We start from the raw sequence: 25,117 nt of genomic DNA on the forward strand, positions 1-25,117 counted from the left end.
GGTTATTGAAAATATGGAAAGATGTGTCATTTGAAACATGGAAGTCTGGCAATATCTGGTCTGAGAGAAACATGAGAGAATGTAGGGAAAGATCCCACAAAGGGTTAACAGCGGCTGCCAGGAGAGGATTGTAAAATGCAGATATCCTTGGTCAAGCAGGCTCAGCAAACAAGATAAACAGGATTTTGAATGAAGCCAAAGACAATGGCTCACACCTTCATTGAAAGTAACTATCTTAGTAAGGATCTGGAAAAGAAAGGATGAGATTCTAAGTGCGAAAATTTGCTAATACCAGGTTTATCAGTCTACGAGAAACATAATTCAAAGCCAAAATCAAAGTGAAAATTGAGCTGAGGACGCAATTGGAAAATAAGAGACCGACCAGACTTTAAAGAAGATTGATTGTCAAGTTGGGCCTGAAGGTCCCTTCAACCAACCAGAAGGATCCAGAAGCAAGATCTTTTTACTTTTCTGTAAAGACAGTGATTGCATCTTTTAAAAAGAGAAAATAGTCTGCTTTACTTACTTAGCAATGCGGGACCCAGGATCAATGCTACAGAGAATCCCTGATCACCATTTAGAATGTCGGCCCTTTTTGGTATAGCGGGACTTTAAGAATAGTGGTGAGTTTTCAAAAACAGAACAGGCTGGCAAAGCCTACGTGGATGAGGGACTGTGGTTTCCCCGGCATCGGGGCCGCCGGTGGGGCTTTCTGGTGCTCCTGTCAAGGGCCGCAGTGTTGGGCCACTCTTAAGAGTCCATCTCGGGCCACCAAACGTAGCTGCGGGCCAATATCTTCATTATGGCCACTCCTGGATGGCCATTGTGCAGGTCCTTCAACAAGGACATGCGACACTGCTCGCTCGTCCTCCACAAAAGGACGTCATCTTCTACTTCCAGCTCCAGTAGCCTCGCGGAGTAGGCCCTCAGATCACCCGGCAGTGCTCTATGCTGGGCTCCATATTGAACCATGTGCCGGACCAGTGACAATTGTGGGTCTGTCCTTGATACGAGCCACCATGATTGGCAAGCTGTCCATGAAGTGGGAGAGCAACGGTTACCTCCGCGGCCACTGGCGGTTTAGTGGAGGGACAGGCAGCTCAGCATGCCGGCTGGTGGTAAGTTTGTGCCCGGACTGTGCTCCAGGGTATATTCGGAGGCGGCTAGTAGCAAAGCTCACCATTGGACCTGGACGGGATCACCCTGTCCTCTTCTAAATAATCCCAGAAGGGGCATGTAGTCTGTCTAAATCATAAACACGTGCTCCTAAATGTACTGATGGAAGTTCCGCACCACAAATACGATGGCCAAACCTCCCGTCTCAACCTGCGCGTAATTTCACTCGGGGTTGGAAAGCGTGTGGGAAGCGAAGACTCTTGGCCCTTCTGAGTCATCAGGCATCCGGTGCACCAGGACCACTCTGACGTTTTTATTTTTATAGACTGAATTCTACCAACTAGGAAGAGAGGTAAACAATTCCAGCTGTGCCTATCCACTTTTGACAGCCAGGCTCGAGCAATTTATTCTATGATGGTTCAGGAGCAAATGAACTATGTTGATGCCTAGACGGCAAAAGCTGGCATCAGATGAACAGAATGGCAAAGCACCTGATGGGATTTTGCTTGGCATTAGAACAAATTCGAAAACATTTGCTTTGTTCACTTATAGCCTGAAAAAGCCAAAAGGTGCTGAGAATGTTCATTATGTTGTCGACACATGGAACAGGGTTTGCAATGTAGAAGCGCTCATCAGCATACAAGGGTGCTCGTTGCTTCACACCAGCTCGGAGGATGCCCTTTAGCAGCGTGGACGGCTTGAACACAAGTTCTCTTGCTAAAGTAAACAACAGTGGGGACAGGAGGCATCGCTGACATGTTCCCCTGGACGGTGGAAAGTGCTTAGATATAGAGGAGTTGGTGTAGAGGGGAGGTATACAGAAGGAGGATCCAGAAGATAGATTTTTGGCCAAACTCAAACCTACACAAGATTATAAACAATACTCCCACCCCACAGTCAAAGGCCTTCTTCCTCAGAGAGACACAACCACCTCAGGGCAGTCGAGGCAGCAGGGGAAATGATGATGGTGAGGAGGCGGCGGGTGTTTGTGGCTAATTGGAACCCTTTACGAAGCTGGTTTATTGGTGGAGGGCAAATCAAATTGAATGTGGAACCTTAACCTGTCTGCATACAGCTCCGGGATGGGAGCAATGGAATACTGCCCATCTATTTCTAAAATGAGTCCACCAACTCAATCTTGGTTTGATAGCATATGCATAATGAAGAATCTGTTTCCTGAAAGAACTAAAGGTCTCCCACAATATTGAAGGGGTGGTGGATCTGTTTTAATGAAGTAGTCTATACTGATGAATATAGACTTAGCAAAATTTCCTGTCTACACATGAACAAGTGTGGTGAACAGGAGTTAGAAGTCTTTTGTGCCCAGATGTAGAAAACACCAAACCAAGGGTCCACGTGTCCCATTTGTGTCATAAAGGAAGAGAGCACTTTGGAAACATCAGAAAGGACAAGGGTCTTAGGAATTGAGCAATTTAATTTTGGGTCCCAAGACACTGCAACAACAATAATAATAAGTCTCTTCCAAAGGTAAAATGATGGATGTCCAAGTTAGGGAGTGAGGGTCAGAGCTAAGTGATAAACCTTGCGTCATCACAATTGGGGGCAGACATTTAGCAAGACTACCAAACTTCGAAGAAGCATGTCGCTAACTATTGCACACTGTCCACCAGGGTTGGAGATTACATTTCCAGGGGGAAAACTGGACCCTCTTGTTAATCAGAACTGCCGTTCCCTGGACTTGCCGTTAACGCTAGAGTGAAAAACCTGGCCAACCCAGTGTAATCTGGTGATCTTTAACACACGATGCTTTTCTTGAAGGAATGTCACTTCTGGGTTGAGGCTCCGAAGCTGTACAAACACTCTGGAGCATTTTACTGGCCCATTTAACCCCCTAATGTTCAATGCAACTATGCTAAACGGCAGCCCCGTACCACCCTGAACGCCTACACTAGTCGTGACTTTGGGGAGATTTTACCAGAGATTCAAAAAGTAGCAATGGTAAGGAATCAAAGCCATGAGGGTCTATGGCAATGTGATAATGGTCAAATATAAAGAAAATACTAATTACTATCAACATATTCTACATCCAGACTTTCTGCTGGAATAAAAACTAAACAGTGAGATGATAAACTTATAACTAAAACCATGATTAAAATCCTAAACCAGTCAACAAAAACAGGATGAGGTTTTTTGCCTTATACAACATTTGTTAACGAACCAACCTCGTTAGTCGGGTAGTCCCCCAAAGTACACCGTTAGGCTTATCCTAAATGTGCGGCGGGGCAATGACATAAAACATTTCAGCTGAGCATACCCGTGATTGGAGCATATTAAATGGCCAACACAGGTTTGCAAAAATCACAATGAGAAACACAATACCCAGAAAATAAATAATAATCTTTATTAGTGTCACAATTGGGCTTACATTAACATTGCAATGAACAAAGAACAAAGAAATGTACAGCACAGGAACAGGCCCTTCGGCCCTCCAAGCCCGTGCCGACCATGCTGCCCGACTAAACTACAATCTTAAAGAACAAAGAAATGTACAGCGCAGGAACAAAGTTCCTGAAGTTACTGCTAGTCGCCACATTCCGGCACATGCTCGGGTATGCCTATTTAGGTGTGCTGAAGAATTGGTCTTATCCATTGAGAGTCGGAAATGGGCAGGGTGTATCATCCAAATGCCAATTCCTTTTTTGTAGTGTAGGCTTGATGCTGTTGAATGCAGCTCGTTGCTTAGCCAGGTCCATACTCATGTCTCACTATATCATAATATATGGCTCTGGTTGCTGAAGTTGCGGTGTTCTCACACCCATTGAAAGACCAGATCTTTGTCTTTGTAGCTGTGGAAATGGCCGATGATGGTTCGTGAGGAGTCACCATGGCGAGGCTGCGGCTGGAGGGCCCAGTCCAACTCCGGGATCTCGCGGAACATGCCTGCCTTCGCCCAAATAGTTCTAAATTCTAGATATGAACGGAGTAAGGGTGCGGACTGCAGACTCCTCTGGTAACCCCACAACTCGTAGGTTGTGTCATCTGGACCGGTCCACCATGTCATCGCTCTATTCCACCGTGCCAAATTCTCTTTACTCACTGCAGTCAGCTCAGACTCCAGCATACTGATCCTGTCACTGTGGTCAGAGAGGGCAGTCTCCATATCAGTGATGGTGCTGCCGTTGGAATCAAGAGTTAGGAGTGGAGTCGGGGAAGGATCGGATGGGGGCCAATGAATTTTTCAGCTCCAGAGCCAAACTTAGTGGTCAGGATGGATGTTAAAAGCGTGGGAGAGGCGGCCCTCATCTTGGTTGTTTCCGGATCGGCAGATGTATCTATTTCAGTTGAAGTTTTCCAGCTAAAATACTTACTTTGTTTTGGCATTCTTAGCAGACATTTGTTGCTTACTCATTTACGACGGTTTGCGCGGTCTCAACATAAGATTCACAGCTCCGTGAAACGCGAGAATGTTTGGGGGGGGGGGGGGGGGGGGGGGGGGGAGATACCTCACGTGTGCTTCATCTGCATCCTGCAACTAAAGTTCCCACACATCAGGTTTGATAACAATGTAGAGGTTAGACCCTCCAGAACAGAGCAGCAAAGCTGAAGACAGACAGGTTAGTGAATGAGGGGTAGCGGAGAAATTAAGACAGTTGATGTGACGTAGACAGTTCTCAATGAAAAGATCAAAAATGGTTGAGGCCAGGATACAGGAGAGAGAATACCAGAGGTAGGAGGACTCATTCATTTCAATTCCGTTACTGGAGCCTGCCAAAGTTGTCCTGAAAGGTTAGCAAGAGCGGTTGCTTATTTATTTTCAGTACTTGTGTTTCCAAAATAGGTAGCACCGTCCTCTAGTACCAACCGCTTTGGGAGCTCCTGAAGTCAGGTTACAAACTTGATGATAGCTCTCCTCTGCCCATGTCCACTCATAAAATTAGTTTGAAATGATTTAAAATAAGCCGGACATGCTGGAGTACATCATTGCCGTAGATAGGCTGTTTCAAAACATGGGGCAAATCCATTACCTCCGACATCAATGAAGTATTTTGCTGCCAATCCAGATCTTGGAGCTAGAAAGGAAATAAAAAAAATAAATGGAAAAATTAATATTTTCCACAACAACTGACTGCCACTTGAAACACCAGAGCATAAAAGGCTCAAGAATTGGAAAATGGGGTTAAAATAGATGGGCGCTTGACAGCCAGCAAACAGAATGGACTGAAACAGTGAAACTCTATGACACACAAATCCAAGTTCAGGCATTCATTCATTCTGCATCTTAGTTTAAACCAAAATGACAACAGTGCAAGTAACAAGGCAAACGACTTTTCCCCATCTGGGGCAAGGATTTGACGTATACCTTTACTCCCTCCTGGTCTAATGTCAACCCTCCTCAGTATAAAATAGGACAATTTGTGGAATAAGGACTTCAGGTAAGGAACCAAGAGATGATCATAAAAAAAACACAATGGCAATTTGGAGACCCACAGAACTTGCTGAAAATCTCACTCCCAATCCAATTGTTTAAATCTTCCAACAACCTTCTACCAAACTGCCGACCCCAATCTTTCTGCAAATCGTACAAGATTAAAAATCAGAGTTATTTAGTTTTTGTTGCAAATCTTTTCTTTCTTTGGTCGCCAATCTCTTTGGTATGATCATGTATAGCTTTCTTTTTCAACATGATTTATTTAATTGTACTTCGTTTGGGGGGGGGGGGGGGGGGGGGGGGGGCCACAAAGCTGCCACAGGAGCTCCAGCAAGACACAAAGATGTGAAAGGGAAACTATGGTTGGAGCAGTCTGGAGTTGTACCTTTCCGTTCGGACAGGAGATCCATGTTGCTGTTGCACTATAGATCAGATTCATGCAACAATGTGGCTTTGGTTTCTCCTTAATGGAGGGGGATAGGTGCGTGCAACAGGGCAAGGTTTACAATTGGGGGAAGGGTAAATATGATGTCAGACAAGAATTGAAGTGCATAAGTTGGGAACATAGGCTGTCAGGGAAGGACACAAGTGAAATGTGGAACTTGTTCAAGGAACAGGTACTACGTGCCCTTGATATGTATGTCCCTGTCAGGCAGGGAAGAGATGGTTGAGTGAGGGAACAAGAGAGAGGTTAAATGTCTTGTTAAGAGGAAGAAGGAGACATATGTAAGGCTGAGGAAACAAGGTTCAGACAGGGCGCTGGAGGGATACAAGATAGCCAGCAGGGAACTGAAGAAAGGGATTAGGAGAGCTAGGAAAGGGCATGAACAATCTTTGGCGAGTAGGATCAAGGAAAACCCCAAGGCCTTTTACACATGTGAGAAATATGAGAATGACTAGAGCGAGGGTAGGTCCGATCAAGGACAGTAGCGGGAGATTGTGTATTGAGTCTAAAGAGATAGGAGAGGTCTTGAACGAGTACTTTTCTTCTGTATTTACAAATGAGAGGGGCCATATTGTTGGAGAGGAGTGTGTGAAACAGACTGGCAAGCGTGAGGAAATACTGGTTAGGAAGGAAGATGTGTTGGGCATTTTGAAAAACTTCAGGATAGACAAGTCCCCCAGGCCTGACGGAATATATCCAAGGATTCTATGGGAAGCAAGACATGAAATTGCAGAGCCGTTGGCAATTATCTTTTTGTCCTCACTGTCAACAGGGATGGTACCAGGAGATTGGAGTGTGGCGAATGTCGTGCCCCTATTCAAGAACGGGACTAGGGATAACCCTGGGAATTACAGGCCAGTTAGTCTTACTTCAGTGGTAGGCAAAGTAATGGAAAGGGTACTGAAGGATAGGATTTCTGAGCATCTGGAAAGACACTGCTTGATTAGGGATAGTCAGCACGGATTTATGAGGGGTAGGTCTTGCCTTACAAGTAGAACATAGAACATTACAGCGCAGTACAGGCCCTTCGGCCCTCGATGTTGCACCAACCTGTGAAAGCACTCGAAAGCCCATCTACACTATTCCCTTATCGTCCATATGTCTATCCAATGATCATTTGAATGCCCTTAGTGTTGGCGAGTCCACTACTGTTGCAGGCAGGGCATTCCACGCCCTTACTATCGGAGTAAAGAACCTACCTCTGACATCTGTCTTATATCTATCTCTCCTCAATTTAAAGCTATGTCCCCTCGTGCTAGACATCACCATCCGAGGAAAAAGGCTCTCACTGTCCACCCTATCCAATCCTGATCATCTTGTATGCCTCAATTAAGTCACCTCTTAACCTTCTTCTAACGAAAACAGCCTCAAGTCCCTCAGCCTTTCCTCACAAGATCTTCCCTCCATACCAGGCAACATTCTGGTAAATCTCCTCTGCACCCTTTCCAATGCTTCCACATCTTTCCTATAATGCGGCGACCAGAATTGCACGCAATACTCCAAATGCAGCCGCACCAGAGTGTTGTGTAGCTGCAACATGACCTCATGAAGAATTGGTCTTATCCATTGAGAGTCGGAAATGGGCAGGGTGTATCATCCAAATGCCAATTCCTTTTTTGTAGTGTAGGCTTGATGCTGTTGAATACAGCTCGTTGCTTAGCCAGGTCCACACTCGTGTCTCGCTACAGCATAATTGCCTTTCCCCCAGATATAACTCTTGCCCTGCGGTATATACCTATCCCTTTCCATCACTAAAGTAAACGTAATCGAATTGTAACCAAAGTGCTCACCTACCTCCAAATCTAACACCTGTCCTGGTTCATTACCCAGTACCAAAACCAATGCGGCCTCGCCTCTCGTTGGTCTATCTACATACGGTGTCAGGAAACCCTCCTGCACAAATTGGACAAAAACGGACCCATCTAAAGTACTCGAACTATAGCGTTTCCAGTCAATATTTGGAAAGTTAAAGTCCTCCATAACAACTACCCTGTTGCTTTCGCTCCTATCCAGAATCATCTTTGCAATCCTTTCTTCTACATCTCTGGAACTTTTCGGAGGCCTGTAGAAAACCCCTAACAGGGTGACCTTTCCTTTCCTGTTTCTAACCTCAGCCCATACTACCTCAATCGACGAGTCCTCATCAAACGTCCTTTCTGCCACCCTAATACTGTCCTTGCCTACCAATGCCACCCCTCCCCCTCTTTTACCACCTTCCCTGAGCTTACTGACATTTCTAAACCCCGGCACCTGCAACAACCATTCCTGTCCCTGCTCTATCCATGTCTCCAAAATGGCCACAACATCTAAGTCCCAGGTACCAACCCATGCCGCAAGTTCACCCACCTTATTCCAGATGCTACTGGCATTGAAGACGACACTCTTCAAACCACCTTCCTGCCTGCCGGTACACTCCTGCAACTTTAAAACCTTACTCATGACCTCACACTCTCAACCTCCTGTATACTGGAGCTACAATTCAGGTTCCCAAGCCCCTGCTGAACTAGTTTAAACCCTCCCGAAGAGTATTAGCATATTTCCCCCCCAGGATATTGGTATCCCTCTGGTCCAGGTGTAGACCATCCAGTTTGTAGAGGTCCCACCGACCCCAGAATGAGCCCCAATTATCCAGAAATCTGAAACCCTCCCTCCTGCACCATCCCTGTAGCCACGCGTTCAACTCCTCTTTCCCTATTCCTCGTCTCGCTATCACGTGGCACGGGTAACAACCCAGAGATAATAACTCTGTTTGTCCTAGATCTAAGTTTCCACCCTAGCTCCCTGAATTCCTGCCTTACATCCCTATCCCTTTTCCTACCTATGTCGTTGGTACCTATGTGGACCATGACTTGGGGCTGCTCCCCCTCCCCCTTAAGAATCCCGAAAACACGATCCGAGACATCACGCACCCGGGAGGCAACACACCAACCGCGAGTCTCTCGTTCCCACAGAATCTCCTATCTATCCCCCTAACTATGGAGTCTCCAATGACTAATGATCTACTCCTCTCCCCCCTTCCCTTCTGAGCAACAGGGACAGACTGTGCCAGAGACCTGCACCCCATGGCTTACCCCTGGTAAGCCGTCCCCCCCCAACAGTATCCAAAGCGGTATACTTGTTACTAAGGGGAACGACCACAGGGGATCCCTATACTGACTGCTTCCTCCCAGCCCCTCTCACCGTCACTCATCTATCTTTATTCTTCGGAGTAACTACATCACTGAAGCTTCTATCTATGACCACCTCTGCCTCCAGAATGATCCGAAGTTCATCCAGATCCAGCTCAAGTTCCCTAACGCGGTTTCTGAGCTGGAGATGGGTGCACTTCCCACAGATGAAATCAGCAGGCACACTGTCGGCGTCCCTCACTTCAAACATTCTGCAGGAGGAACATTGCACTACCTTCCCTGCCATCCCCTCTAGATAAAAAAAAGAAAAAGAGCTTATCTGTTATTCACTCCCCTTCTCAGCAAGCACTCAGCAACCTCTGCGCCCTGCACGATAACACCGGAGGGGAAACCCTCGAGCCTTCCTCTTGATCTTTACAGCGGTTGTTGTTTTTTGGTGAGGGGGGGGTAGGGAGGGAAACACTGAAGACGTGTTTCGGGTTTAAGTGTCACTTGACAACAGCTCCTCCACAAACCACCTTCAAGTTAGGGTGACCACAACGAAGGTATGCAAATTTCCTTTGCAACAGCCAATTAGCAGCTCCGCTCTACTGCCCTCTGCTGGATGCTTGTCTTCACTCGAACAGCAAGGGTCTCTAGCTCAGATACACCTTCAAGTTAGGGTGATCATAATGGAGGCATGCAAATTTCCCTTGCAACAGCCAATCAGCAGCTCCGCTCTACTGCCCTCTGCTGGATGCTCGTCTTCACTCGAACAGCTAGGGTCTCTAGCTCCTTCAAGTTAGGGTGATCATAATGGAGGCATGCAAATTTCCCTTGCAACAGCCAATCAGCATCTCCGTTCTACTGCCCTCTGCTGAATTCAAGTCTTACTGAATTCTTCGAGGAGGTGACCAAGCATGTGGATGAAGGTAAAGCAGTGGATGTAGTGTACATAGATTTTAGTAAGGCATTTGATAAGGTTTCCCATGGTAGGCTTATGCAGAAAGTAAAGAGGCATGGGATAGTGGGAAATTTGGTCAGTTGGATAACAAACTGGCTAACCGATAGAAGTCAGAGACTGGTGGTGGATGGCAAATATTCAGCCTGGAGCCCAGTTACCAGTAGCGTACCACATGGATCAGTTCTGGGTCCTCTGCTGTTTGTGATTTTCATTAATGACTTGGATGAGGGAGTTGAAGGGTGGGTCAGATAGGATGCAGAGCTGGGCTGAGAAGTGACAGATGGAGTTTAACCCTGAAAAAAGTGTGAGGTTGTCCATTTTGGAAGGACAAATATGAATGCGGAATACAGGGTTAACGGTAGAGTCCTTGGCAATGTGGAGGAGCAGAGAGATCTTGGGGTCTATGTTCATACATCTTTGAAAATTGCCACTCAAGTGGATAGAGCTGTGAAGAAGGCGTATGGTGTGCTAGCATTCATTAACAGAGGGACTGAATTTAAGAGCCGCGAGGTGATGATGCAGCTGTACAAAACTTTGGCAAGGCCACATTTGGAGTACTGTGTACAGTTCTGGTCGCCTCATTTTAGGAAGGATGTGGAAGCTTTGGAAAAGTTGCAAAGGAAATTTACCAGGATGTTGCCTGGAATGGAGAGTAGGTCTTACGAGGAAAGGTTGAGGGTGCTAGGCCTTTTCTCATTAGAACGGAGAAGGATGAGGGGCGACTTGATAGAGGTTTATAAGATGATATGGGGAATAGATAAGAGTAGACAGTCAGAGACTTTTTCCCCAGGTGGAACAAAGCATTACAAGGGGACATAAATTTAAGGTGAACGGTGGAAGATATAGGGGGTATGTCAGAGGTAGGTTCTTTACCCAGAGAGTAGTGGGGGCATGGAATGCACTGCCTGTGGAAATAGTTGAGTTGGAAACATTAGGGACCTTCAAGCAGCTATTGGATAGGTACATGGATTACGGTAGAATGATATAGTGTAGATGAATTTGTTCTCAAGGGCAGCACGGTAGCATTGTGGATAGCACAATTGCTTCACAGCTCCAGGGTACCAGGTTCGATTCCAGCTTGGGTCACTGTCTGTGCGGAGTCTGCACAGCCTCCCAGTGTGCATGCGGGTTTCCTCCGGGTGCTCCGGTTTCCTCCCACAGTCCAAAGATGTGCAGGTTAGGTGGATTGGCTATGATAAATTGCCCTTAGTGTCCAAAATTGCCCTTAATGTTGGGTGGGGTTGCTGGGTTGTGGGGATAGGGTGGAGGTATTGACCTTGGGTAGGGTGCTCTTTCCGGGAGCCGGTGCAGACTCGATGGGCCGGGTGGCCTCCTTCTGCACTGTAAATTCCATGATAACCTATGATTAATCTAGGACAAAGGTTCGGCACAACATCCTGGGCCGAAGGGCCTGTTCTGTGCTGTATTTTTCTATGTTCTTGCATTGCGCACATTTCAGAGGTGGCAGGACGTGTGTCCATGTAGGGGAGGGGGGCAGTTTAGGACCAAGCATTGATTGGAGTACATCTGCGATCAGGGAACACACTGATCAGCGGAAAGCCTACGTCGATAAGCTTGTAAGAGCCAACTTGGGCAAGTTTCATTTTTGTGATTTGATTGTTTTTTGAACAAATGATCATAGAACAAATGTTAGTGCTGAGACAGCGAACCTCAATAAAATAATCTGTGGCGGCATTGTTTTCGTTTTAGACAGATCAACCAAACCAAGACAAAACTTGAACTGTTGAGAAAGCAGTTATATGGAACTTCAGACAGGCAGGTTCAGAAATATTACATCGATTAATGTGCGCAATTCTTTTTTATTCCAATTAAGGGGGCAATTTAGCATGGCCAATCCACCTACCCTGCGCATCTTTGGGTTGTGGGCGTGAGACCCCTGCAGACATGGGGAGAATGTGCAAACTCCACACGGACAGTGACTCGGGGCCGGGATCAAACCTGATCCTCGGCACCGTGAGGCAGCAGTGCCAGGTAACAATGACAATTTGAGTGCTCATTTGCATTTAACATAGTGGCTGCAAAGTGTGTGTGGAGCAGTAACACAGAAAAGGCACCAGTTAATCAGGTTTAGTGGCTTATAGCCCACCCAATTTAAGGACAACAAACTGATGGGTTGTTAAGACAAGCTAGGCTTTTTCTTTGTTTTGAAATAAATTTAAGAGTACCCAATTTTTTTCCCCAATGAAGGGACAATTTAGCATGGCCAATCCACCTGTGCATCTTTGGGTTGTTGGGGGGGGGGGGGGGGTGAAACCCACGCAGACACAGGGAGAATGTGTAAACTCCATACGGACAGTGACCCAGGGTCCAGACGTAACCCAGGTCCTCAGTGCCGTGAGGCAGCAGTGCTAACCCACTGCGCCACCGTGCCTTCCAAGACAAGCTGGGCTGATAATTCTCTGCCACACAAACCTATTACTCCTCCACTTTGGCAAGGAGACTTACCATCCTCAAATAAAGCTGAAATTGTGGGATTGTTTTTATTAAAAAAAGCATCCAAGCGAACAAGAAAAGCGGGAATTGTTCAAGTCAGCCGGCTTACCCACTCTGCCGTAGAATCCAGAGGGAACTGCAATCTGAATGTCGGTCTTCACAATAACTTTATCCTGAGCGGGGACCATGTAGTTGTAGGCGCTGCAAACAAAGTGGAGGGGGGCAGTCAGAGGTGCCACCTCATTCACCCTTCACTCACGAGGGTGGCGGGGAAGCACTAACCAACACAAAAGGTATAACCATGTCATTTTCAGCCTCACCACTTGCACGCAGACAGCTCTTGGGTTTCTTCAGTTTAACCCCCCCCCCCCCCCCCCAATGGAAAATAATCATGTTGGTCTGACAAAAACAATTCTTCCTCATTATTGGGAAGGGGGGGGGGGGGTGAAGAGAGAGAGAGAGAGAGATATGATGCTTCCTGCAGTCGAACAGCCCACCCAAAGCCAGGCAGAGAATGGCCCATTGGACAAAAACCTCAGACCCCAGAACCTGGGCACGATTCAGGAGGAAAAGCAGCAAAATAAAAGGGGGGGGGCGAAATAAAAAAGGGAGTTGGGCAAAACGCGGTAAAGCTTAAGGAAAGATAAGGGGGAAAAACCTGGAAGATTTAAATGGCCCAATTCCTGTGTGAAGGTGAAGTAATAAAAGATGGTGAAAGGGGCGAGAGTTGTTTAAAACAGTGAAGTGGGGGGAATCATGAGGGGAAAGGCCAAGAGAGAGAGAGAGGGCGGATCCGCGGGTAATTTACTCCGGGGCGGTTAGGAAGGCCGGGTGGGCGGGCGGGGGGTCTCTGACGGACTCACCTGTAAAGGTCGAAGCCGGCCGCCCGCTCCGAGCCCCGGGTCGGTGTTCGCGCGTTTTCACTCAGCCGGGCGAAGCGGAGCCGCGGCTTCTCCTCGGCCCTGGGCCGCTTGGCCGGGGACGCGGCGGGGCTGGAGGCTTCCGAACACGGCATGGTCCCTGGACAGGAGCACAGAGAGAGCGCGCGAGTGACTGACTGAACCGTTAAAAAGCCCGCCAAAAACCGGCCCAAAAACTGGCGAGCGGCCAATCAGTCACAGAGCCACCAATCAGCGATCACCGAGCAAAACCAATCAAAATCAATCACCGATCACCAATCAAACATTGATCACCGATCAAAACCAATCAGCATTCACCAAAAAAATCAATCAGCAATCACCAATCAAAATCAATCACCGATCACCAATCAAACATTGATCACCGATCAAAACCAATCAGCATTCACCAAAAAAATCAATCAGCAATCACCAATCAAAATCAATCACCGATCACCAATCAAACATTGATCACCGATCAAAACCAATCAGCATTCACCAAAAAAATCAATCAGCAATCACCAATCAAAATCAATCACCGATCACCAATCAAACATTGATCACCGATCAAAACCAATCAGCAATAAACCAATCAGCATTCACCAAAAAAATCAATCAGCAATCACCAATCAAACATTGATCACCGATCAAAACCAATCAGCAATAAATCAATCAGCATTCACCAAAAAAAAATCAATTAGCGATCACCAATCAAAATCAATCAGCGATCACCGGTCTAAACCAATCAGCAAGAAATCAATCAGCGAGCAACGATCAAAATCAATCAGTGATCACCGATCAAAATCAAACAGCGATCAAAATCAATCAGCAATCACTGATCAAAACCAATCAACGATCACCGATCAAAACTAATCAGCATGCAGCAATCAAACCCAAAACCAATCAGCGAGCGCCAACCTTCGAGCACGAAGGGAGATGGTGGGAATGTCACTAAACTTGTAATCCAGAGGCCCAGGCTGATGCTTTGGGGACGTGGATTCAAATCCCACCATGACATCTGGTGGAATTTGAATTCATAGAAAATAGGAGGAGGAGGCCATTCAATCCTCAATAGCCTGAATTCCACAGGCTGACCACTCTCTGGGTGAAGAAATCTCTCCCCATCTCTGTCCTACGTGGACTACCCCGTATCCTCAGACTGACCCCTGGTTCTGGACCCCCCTCCCACTCCCCCCCTCCCCCCTCCCCCAGCCGCCGGATCATCCTTCCTGCATCTGCCCTGTCTAGTTCTGTTAGAATTTTATAGGTTTCTATGAGATTCCCCCGTCATTCTTCTAAACACAAGCAAATATAATCCTAACCAACTCAATCTCTCTCCTACATCAGTCCTATCATCCCAGGAATCAGTCTGGCAAACCTTCTCTGCACGCCTTTCATAACAAAAACATCCTCAGATAAGGAGACCAAAACTGCATGCAAAACTACACACAATATACAATTCCAACAACACTTCTCTACTTTTATATTCCAGTCCTTTGCAATAAATGCTAAAATTCCATTTGCCTTTTTTATTACATGCTGTACTTGCAAGTTGACTTTCTGCAATTCAGAAATAATGACACCAAGATCCCCCAGCCCAGATGTATTTTGAATTTGCTTTCCATTCAGATAATAATTTGTCTTTCTATTTCTTCGGTCAAAATGGATAACTTCACACTTATCCGCTTTAAACACCATCTGCCAAATTTTGGCCCATACTCCCAGCCCATCTCTATCCGTAAACTCTTTATCTCCTCTTCACTGCCTGCTTTCCCACCTATTTTAATATCAGCCACAAATTTTGCTATGTTATATGCTGTCTCTGCTTGCAGATCATTTATATAGATTGTTAACAGTTGAGAGCCGAGGACGTACCCCTGTGACACCCTGTCACCTACAGTTCGCCAGTATCCCAACCCTCTGCTTTCTGTCAGTCAGCCAATCCTCAATCCAATCTAGTACTCTACTCCCAATCCCTTGAGATCTCACCTTCTGGATCAGACTTTAATGCGGCACCTTACCAAATGCCTTCCGGAAGTCTAGATATACCACATCCACAGGTTCCTCATCATCCACCTTGCTGGTTACATCCTCAAAGAACTCAGGCAAGTTTGTCAAGCATGACTTAACCTTCATAAAACCATGCTGACAATCATAGAATCATAGAATTTACAGTGCAGAAGGAGGCCATTCGGCCCATCAAGATGTTGGATTGAGTTTAGTCTTCCTAAATATTCAGTCATCTCCTCCTTAATGATCGATTCCAGCAACTTCCCCACCACAGAGATCAAGCTAACCTATCTATAGTTTCCTACTTTTTGCCTCTCTCCTTTTTTGAATAGGGGTGTCACATTCTGTGTTTCCAATTCACCAGGACCTTTCCACCCCGCCCACCCTCATCCAACTCCACCCCGCCCCCCTCATCCAACTCCCCCCCGCCCCCCCATCCAACACCACCCCACCCCCTCATCCAACTCCAACCCGCCCCCTCATCCAACTCCACCTCACATCCAACTCCACCCCACCCCCCATCCAACACCACCCCGTCCAACTCCACCCCACCCCCTCATCCAACTCCACCCCCCATCCAACTCCACCCCACCCCATCCAACACCACCCCCCATCCAACTACACCCCACCCCCTCATCCAACTCCACCCCACCCCCCATCCAACTACACCCCGCCCCCTCATCCAACTCCACCCCCCATTCAACTCCACCCCACCCCCCATCCAACTCCACCCTGCCCGTCCATCCAACTCCACCCCCCAACCAACACCACCCCACCGCCCATCCAACTCCACCCACCATCCATCTCCACCCCACCCCCATCCAGCACCACCCCCGTCCAACTCCACCCCGCCCCCTCAACCAACTCCACCCCCCATCCAACTCCACCCCACCCCATCCAACACCACCCCCCATCCAACTACACCTCGCCCCCTCATCCAACTCCACCCCCCATCCAACTCCACCCCACCCCCCATCCAACTCCACCCCACCCCATCCAACACCACCCCCCATCCAACTACACCCCGCCCCCTCATCCAACTCCACCCCCCATCCAACTCCACCTCACCCCCCATCTCCACCCCGCATCCAACTCCACCCTGCCCGTCCATCCAACTCCACCCCCCAACCAACACCACCGCACCCCCCCACCCAACTCCACCCCCCCATCCAACTACACCCCGCCCACATCCAACTCCACCCCCCATCCATGACTTAACCTTCATAAAACCATGCTGACAATCATAGAATCATAGAATTTACAGTGCAGAAGGAGGCCATTCGGCCCATCAAGATGTTGGATTGAGTTTAGTCTTCCTAAATATTCAGTCATCTCCTCCTTAATGATCGATTCCAGCAACCTCCCCACCACAGAGATCAAGCTAACCTATCTATAGTTTCCTACTTTTTGCCTCTCTCCTTTTTTGAATAGGGGTGTCACATTCTGTGTTTCCAATTCACCAGGACCTTTCCACCCCGCCCACCCTCATCCAACTCCACCCCACATCCAACTCCACCCCGCCCCCCTCATCCAACTCCCCCCCGCCCCTCCATCCAACACCACCCCACCCCCTCATCCAACTCCAACCCGCCCCCATCCAACTCCACCCCCCCATCCAACTCCACCCCCCATCCAACTCCACCCCTCCCCCTCATCCAACTCCACCTCGCCCCCCCATCAAATTCCACCCCACCCCCTCATCCAACTCCACCCCCCATCCAACTCCACCCCATCCAACTCCACCCTGCCCCCTCATCGAACTCCACCCCCCCATCCAACTCCACCCCACCCCCCATCCAACTCCACCCCACCCCATCCAACATCACCCCCCATCCAACTACACCCCGCCCCCTCATCCAACTCCACCTCACATCCAACTCCACCCCACCCCCCATCCAACACCACCCCCGTCCAACTCCACCCCACCCCCTCATCCAACTCCACCCCCCATCCAACTCCACCCCACCCCATCCAACACCACCCCCCATCCAACTACACCCCACCCCCTCATCCAACTCCACCCCACCCCCCATCCAACTACACCCCGCCCCCTCATCCAACTCCACCCCCCATCCAACTCCACCCCACCCCCCATCCAACTCCACCCTGCCCGTCCATCCAACTCCACCCCCCAACCAACACCACCCCACCGCCCATCCAACTCCACCCACCATCCATCTCCACCCCACCCCCATCCAGCACCACCCCCGTCCAACTCCACCCCGCCCCCTCATCCAACTCCACCCCCATCCAACTCCACCCCACCCCCCATCCAACTCCACCCCACCCCATCCAACACCACCCCCCATCCAACTACACCCCGCCCCCTCATCCAACTCCACCCCCCATCCAACTCCACCTCACCCCCCATCTCCACCCCGCATCCAACTCCACCCTGCCCGTCCATCCAACTCCACCCCCCAACCAACACCACCGCACCCCCCCACCCAACTACACCCCGCCCACATCCAACTACACCCCCCATCCAACTCCACCCCCCCTCCAACTCCACCCCCTCATGGAACTCCATTCTGCCCCACATCCAACTCTAACCCCCATCCAATCACACCCCGCCCCCATCCAACTCCACTCCACCCCCCCATCCATCTCCACCCCGCCTCCCATCCAACTCCACCCCCCATCCAACTCCACCCCCCCATCCAACACCTCCCCGCCACCCCCCACATCCAACTACGCCGCCCCATCCAACTCCACCCCGACCCCCATCCAACTCCACCCCCCATCCAACTCCACCCCACCCGCCATGCTACTCCACCCCGCCCCCCCATCAAACTCCACCCCGCCCCCATCCAACTCCACCCCGCCCCCCCATCCAACTCCACCCCGCCCCCCATCCAACTACACCCCACCCCCATCCACCTCCACCCCGCCCCCCATCCAACTCCACCCCACCCCCCATCCAACCCCACCCCACCCCCCATCCAACTCCACACCGCCCCCATCCAACTCCACCCCATCCAACTCCACCCGCCCTCCCATCCAACTCCACCCCCCATCCAACTACAGCCCCCATCCAACTCCACCCCGCCCCCCCAGCCAACTCCACCCCGACTCCCATCAAACTCCGCCCCACCCCATCCAACTCCACCCTGCCCCCCATCCAACTCCACCCCACCCCCATCCAACTCCACCCCACCCCATCAAACTCCACCCCACCCACCATCTAATTCCACCCCACCCCCATCCAACTCCACCACACCCCCCCATCCAACTCCACCCCGCCCCCATCCAACTCCAACCCCCATCCAACTCCACCCCGGCCCCCATCCAACTCCACCCCCCCATCCAACTCCACCCCGCCCCCCATCCAACTCCACCCACCCATCCAACTCAACACCCCCATCCAACCCTGCCCCGCCCCCCATCCAACTCCGCCCCCCCATCCAACTCCACCCCACACCCCATCCAACGCCACCCCCCATCCAACTCCACGCCCCATCCAACTCCACGCCCCATCCAACTCCACCCCCCATCCAACTCCACCCCACCCCCCATCCAACTCCAACCCCCATCCAATACCACCCCGCCCCCATCCAACTCCACCCCGCCCCCATCCAACTCCACCCCGCCCCCATCCAACTCCACCCCCCCATCCAACTCCACTCCGCCCCCCATCCATCTCCACCCTGCCTCCCATCCAACTCCACCCCCATCCAACTCCACCCCCCCATCCAACTACACCCTGACACCCATCCAACACCACCCCCAATCCAACTCCACCCCGCCCCCCCATCCAACTCCACCCCCCCATCCAACTCCACTCCGCCCCCATCCAACTCCACCCCCATCCAACTCCACCCCCCCATCCAACTCCACCCTGACCCCCATCCAACACCAACCCCCATCCAACTCCAACCCCCATCCAACTCCACCCCACCCCCATCCAACTCCACCCCACCCCCATCCAACTCCACCCCACCCCCCATCCAACTCCACCCCCATCCAACTCCACCCCCATCCAATTCCCCCCCATCCAGCTCCACCCCCCATCCAACTCCACCCCACTCCCCATCGAACTCCACCCCCCCATCCAACTCCACCCCCCATTCAACTCCACACTGCCTCCCATCCAACTCCGCCATGCCCCCATCCAACTCCACCCCCCCATCTAACTCCACCACCCCATCCAACTCCACCCCCCCATCCAAATCCACCCCCCCATCCAAATCCACCCCCCCATCCAACTCCACCCGCCATCCAACTCCACCCGCCATCCAACTCCACCCCCCATCCAACAAAACCCCACCCCACATACAACTCCACCCCGCCCCCACATCCAACTCCACCCCACCCCCATCGAACTCCACCTCCCATCCAACTCCACCGCCATCCAACTCCACCCCCTATCCAACTCCACCCCGCCCCATCCAACTCCACCCCACCCCCCCATCCAACTCCACCCCGCCCACATCCAACCCCACCCCCATCCAACTCCACCCCCCCTCCAACTACACCCCTCATGCAACTCCACTCTGCCTCCCATCCAACTTAACCCCGCCCCCATCCAACTCCACTCCACCCCCCCATCCATCTCCACCCCGCCTCCCATCCAACTCCACCCCCCATCCAACTCCACCCCCCCATCCAACACCTCCCCGCCCCCCCCACATCCAACTCCGCCGCCCCATCCAACTCCACCCCGACCCCCATCCAACTCCACCCCCCATCTAACTCCACCCCACCCCCCATCCTACTCCACCCCGCCCCCCCATCAAACTCCACCCCACCCCCATCCAACTCCACCCCGCCCCCCATCCAACTCCACCCCGCCCCCCATCCAACTCCACCCCGCCCCCCATCCAACTCCACCCCGCCCCTATCCAACTCCACCCCGCCCCCATCCAACTCCACCCCACCCCCCATCCAACTCCACCCCCCCATCCAACTCCACTCCGCCCCCCATCCATCTCCACCCTGCCTCCCATCCAACTCCACCCCCATCCAACTCCACCCCCCCATCCAACTACACCCTGACCCCCATCCAACACCACCCCCAATCCAACTCCACCCCGCCCCCCCATCCAACTCCACCCCCCCATCCAACTCCACTCCGCCCCCCATCCATCTCCACCCTGCCTCCCATCCAACTCCACCCCCATCCAACTCCACCCCCCCATCCAACTCCACCCTGACCCCCATCCAACACCAACCCCCATCCAACTCCACCCCACCCCCATCCAACTCCACCCCACCCCCATCCAACTCCACCCCACCCCCCATCCAACTCCACCCCCATCCAACTCCACCCCCATCCAATTCCCCCCATCCAGCTCCACCCCCCATCCAACTCCACCCCACACCCCATCGAACTCCACCCCCCCATCCAACTCCACCCCCCATTCAACTCCACACTGCCTCCCATCCAACTCCGCCCTGCCCCCATCCAACTCCACCCCCCCATCTAACTCCACCACCCCATCCAACTCCACCCCCCCATCCAAATCCACCCCCCCATCCAAATCCACCCCCCCATCCAACTCCACCCCCAATCCAACTCCACCCGCCATCCAACTCCACCCCCCATCCAACAAAACCCCACCCCACATACAACTCCACCCCGCCCCCACATCCAACTCCACCCCACCCCCATCGAACTCCACCTCCCATCCAACTCCACCGCCATCCAACTCCACCCCCCATCCAACTCCACCCCGCCCACATCCAGCCCCACCCCCATCCAACTCCACCCCCCCTCCAACTACACCCCTCATGCAACTCCACCGCCATCCAACTCCACCCCCTATCCAACTCCACCCCACCCCCCCATCAAACTCCACCCCACCCCCATCCAACTCCACCCCGCCCCCCATCCAACTCCACCCCGCCCCCCATCCAACTCCACCCCGCCCCCCATCCAACTCCACCCCGCCCCTATCCAACTCCACCCCGCCCCCATCCAACTCCACCCCACCCCCCATCCAACTCCACCCCGCCGCCCCATCCAACTCCACCCCGCCCCCCCATCCCACCCCCCATCCAACTCCACCCCCCCCATCCAACTCCACCCCCATCCAACTCCACCCCACCCTCCATCCAACTCGACGCCGCCCCCCCATCTAACTCCACCCCGCACCCCCATCCAACTCCACCCCGGCCCCATCCAACTCCACCCCGCCCACCATCCAACTCCGCCCCGCCCCCATCCAACTCCACGCCCCCCCATCCAACTCCACCCCCCATCCAACTCCACCACGCCCCCCCATCCAACTCCGCCCCGCCCCCATTCAACTCAAGCCCCCCATCTATCTCCCCCACATCCAACTCCACCCCGCCCCCATCCAACTCCACCCCCCATCCAACTCCACCCCGCCCCCATCCAACTCCACCCCCCATCCAACTCCACACCGCCCCCTCCTCGTCCAACTCCGCCCCCACATCCAACTCCACCCCGCCCCCCCATCCAACTCCGCCCCCATCCAACTCCACCCTGCCCCCCATCCAACTCCACCCTGCCCCCCATCCAACTCCACCCCCCATCCAACTCCACCCCCATCCAACTCGACCCCGATCCCCATCCAACTCCACCCCCCATCCAACTCCACCCCGACCCCCATCCAACTCCACCCCCATCCAACTCCACCCCAACCCCCATCCAACTCCACCCCACCCCCATCCAACTCCACCCCACCCTCCATCCAACTCCAGCCCCCATCCAACTCCACCCCGCCCCCCCAGCCAACTCCACCCTGACCCCCATCCAACTCCGCCCCGCCCCATCAAACTCCTGCCCCCATCCAACTCCACACCGCCCCCCCACATCCAACTCCGCCGCCCCATCCAACTCCACCCCGAGCCCCATCCAACTCCACCCCCCATTTAACTCCACCCCACCCCCCATCCAATTCCACCACGCCCCATCAAACTCCACCCTGCCCCCCATCCAACTCCACCCCACCCCCATCCAACTCCACCCCACCCCCATCAAACTCCACCCCGCCCCCCCATCCAACTCGAACCCACCCCCCATCCAACACCACCCCACCCCCATCAAACTCCACCCCGCTCCCCATCCAACTCCACCCCACCCCCATCAAACTCCACCCCGCCCCCCCATCAAACTCCACCCCGCCCCCATCCAACTCCACCCCACCCCCAATAAACTCCACACCGCCCCCCATCCAACTCCACCCCACCCCCATCAAACTCCACCCCACCCCCCCATCCAACTCCACACCGCCCCCATCCAACTCCACCCCCATCCAACTCCACCCGCCCACTCATCCAACTCCACCCCCCATCCAACTCCACCTCGACCCCCATCCAACTCCACCCCCCATCCAACTGCACCCCCCATCCAACTCCACCCCACCCCCATCCAACTCCACCCCGACCCCCATCCAACTCCACCCCCCATCCAACTCCACCCCGACCCCCATCCAACTCCACCCCCCATCCAACTGCACCACACCCCCATCCAACACCACCCCGCCCCCATCCAACTCCACCCCCATCCAACTCCACCCCGACCCCCATCCAACACCACCCCCCATCCAACCCCACCCCCATCCAACTCCACCCCGCCCCCCCCTCATCCAACTCCACCCCCCCATCTAACTCTACCCCACCCCCATCCAACTCCACCCCACCCCCCATCCAACTCCACCCCACCCCATCCAACTCCACCCCCCCATCCAACTCCACCACCCATCCATCACCACCCCCCATCCAACTACACCCAACCCCAACCAACTCCACCCACCCCCATCCAACTCCACCCCCCCATCCAACTCCATCCCCCATCCAACTCCACCCACCCCCATCCCACTCCAACCCACCCCCCATCCAACTCCACCCCCCATCCAACTCCGCCCACCCCCATCCAACTCCACCCACCCCCATCCAACTCCACCCACCCCCATCCAACTCAACCTCCCCATCCAACTCCACCCCCCATCCCACTCCACCCACCCCCATCCAACTCCACCCACCCCCATCCCACTCCACCCCACCCCCCATCCAACTCCACTCCCCATCCAACTCCACCCCACACCCCATCCAACTCCAACCCGCCCCCATCCAACTCCACACCCTATCCAACTCCACCCACATCCAACTCCACCACGCCCCCATCGAACTCCACGCCCCCATCCAACTCCACCCCACCCCCATCCAACTCCACCCCATCCAACTCCACCACACCCATCCAACTCCACCCCATCCAACTCCACCCCACCCCCCATCCAACTCCACCCCCCATCAAACTCCACCCTGCGCCCCATCCAACTCAACCCCACCCCACATCCAACTCCACCCCGCCATCCAACTCCACCCCCCCATCCAACTCAACCCCACCCCACATCCAACTCCACCCCCCATCCAACTCCACCTCTCCATCCAACTCAACCCCACCCCCCATCCAACTCCACCCCCCCATCCAACTCCAACCCACCCCCATCCAACTCCACCCCATCCAACTCCACCACCCCCATCCAACTCCACCCCACCCCCATCCAACTCCTCCCCACCCCCCATCCAACTCCACCCCCCCATCCAACTCCACCCTGCCCCCATCCAACTCCACCCACACATCCAACTCCACCCCACCCCACATCATACTCCACCCCCCCATCCAACTGCAACCCCCCATCCAACTGCAGCCCCCATCCAACTCCACCCTACCACCCATCCAACTCCACCCCGACCCCCATACAACTTCACCCGCCCATCCAACTCCACCCCCCATCCAACTCCACCCCGCCCCCCATCCAACTCCACCCCTCATCCAACTCCACCCCGCCCCCCATCCAACTCCACCCCACCCCCCATCCAGCTCCACCCCCCATCCAACTCCACCCTGCCCCCATCCAACTCCACCCCACCCCCCATCCAACTCCACCCCGCCCCCCATTCAATTCCACCACCCATCCAACAGCACGGCACCTCATCCAACTCCCCACGCCCCCATCCAACTCCATCCCGTCCACCATCCAACTTCACCACCCATCCAACTCCATCCCACCACCCATCCAACTCCACCCCACCCCCCATCCAACTCCACCCCACCCCCCATCCAACTCCACCCCACCCCCCATCCAACTCCACCCCACCCACTATCCAACTCCACCCCACCCACTATCCAACTCCACCCCACCCCACATCCAACTCCACCCCGCCCCCCCATCCAACTCCACCCGCCCCCATCCAACTCCACCCCACCCCCATCAACTCCACCCCGACCCCCATCCAACTCCACCCCCATCCAACTCCACCCCAACCCCCATCCAACTCCACCCCACCCCCATCCAACTCCACCCCACCCTCCATCCAACTCCAGCCCCCATCCAACTCCACCCCGCCCCCCCAGCCAACTCCACCCTGACCCCGATCCAACTCCGCCCCGCCCCATCAAACTCCTGCCCCCATCCAACTCCACACCGCCCCCCCACATCCAACTCCGCCGCCCCATCCAACTCCACCCCGAGCCCCATCCAACTCCACCCCCCATTTAACTCCACCCCACCCCCCATCCAATTCCACCACGCCCCATCAAACTCCACCCTGCCCCCCATCCAACTCCACCCCACCCCCATCCAACTCCACCCCACCCCCATCAAACTCCACCCCGCCCCCCATCCAACTCGAACCCACCCCCCATCCAACACCACCCCACCCCCATCAAACTCCACCCCGCTCCCCATCCAACTCCACCCCACCCCCATCAAACTCCACCCCGCCCCCCCATCAAACTCCACCCCGCCCCCATCCAACTCCACC

General features: G+C 53.3%; 1 protein-coding gene across 1 annotated transcript in view; it reads right to left on the bottom strand.

Annotated features, from left to right (window-relative positions):
* The window catches only part of LOC140404454 (deoxyuridine 5'-triphosphate nucleotidohydrolase-like), an 80,156-nt gene that overhangs the window by 6,467 nt on the left and 48,572 nt on the right, over nucleotides 1–25,117 (bottom strand). The window contains exons 2-4 of the mRNA XM_072493010.1: nucleotides 13,340–13,496; nucleotides 12,586–12,677; nucleotides 5,103–5,147 (exon numbers count right to left, since the gene is read on the bottom strand). Coding sequence (XP_072349111.1) covers nucleotides 5,103–5,147; nucleotides 12,586–12,677; nucleotides 13,340–13,496 — 294 coding nt within the window. The remainder of the gene's footprint in view (nucleotides 1–5,102; nucleotides 5,148–12,585; nucleotides 12,678–13,339; nucleotides 13,497–25,117) is intronic.

This window comes from Scyliorhinus torazame, chromosome 30, assembly GCF_047496885.1.
Source record: "Scyliorhinus torazame isolate Kashiwa2021f chromosome 30, sScyTor2.1, whole genome shotgun sequence".
NCBI lineage: Eukaryota > Metazoa > Chordata > Chondrichthyes > Carcharhiniformes > Scyliorhinidae > Scyliorhinus > Scyliorhinus torazame.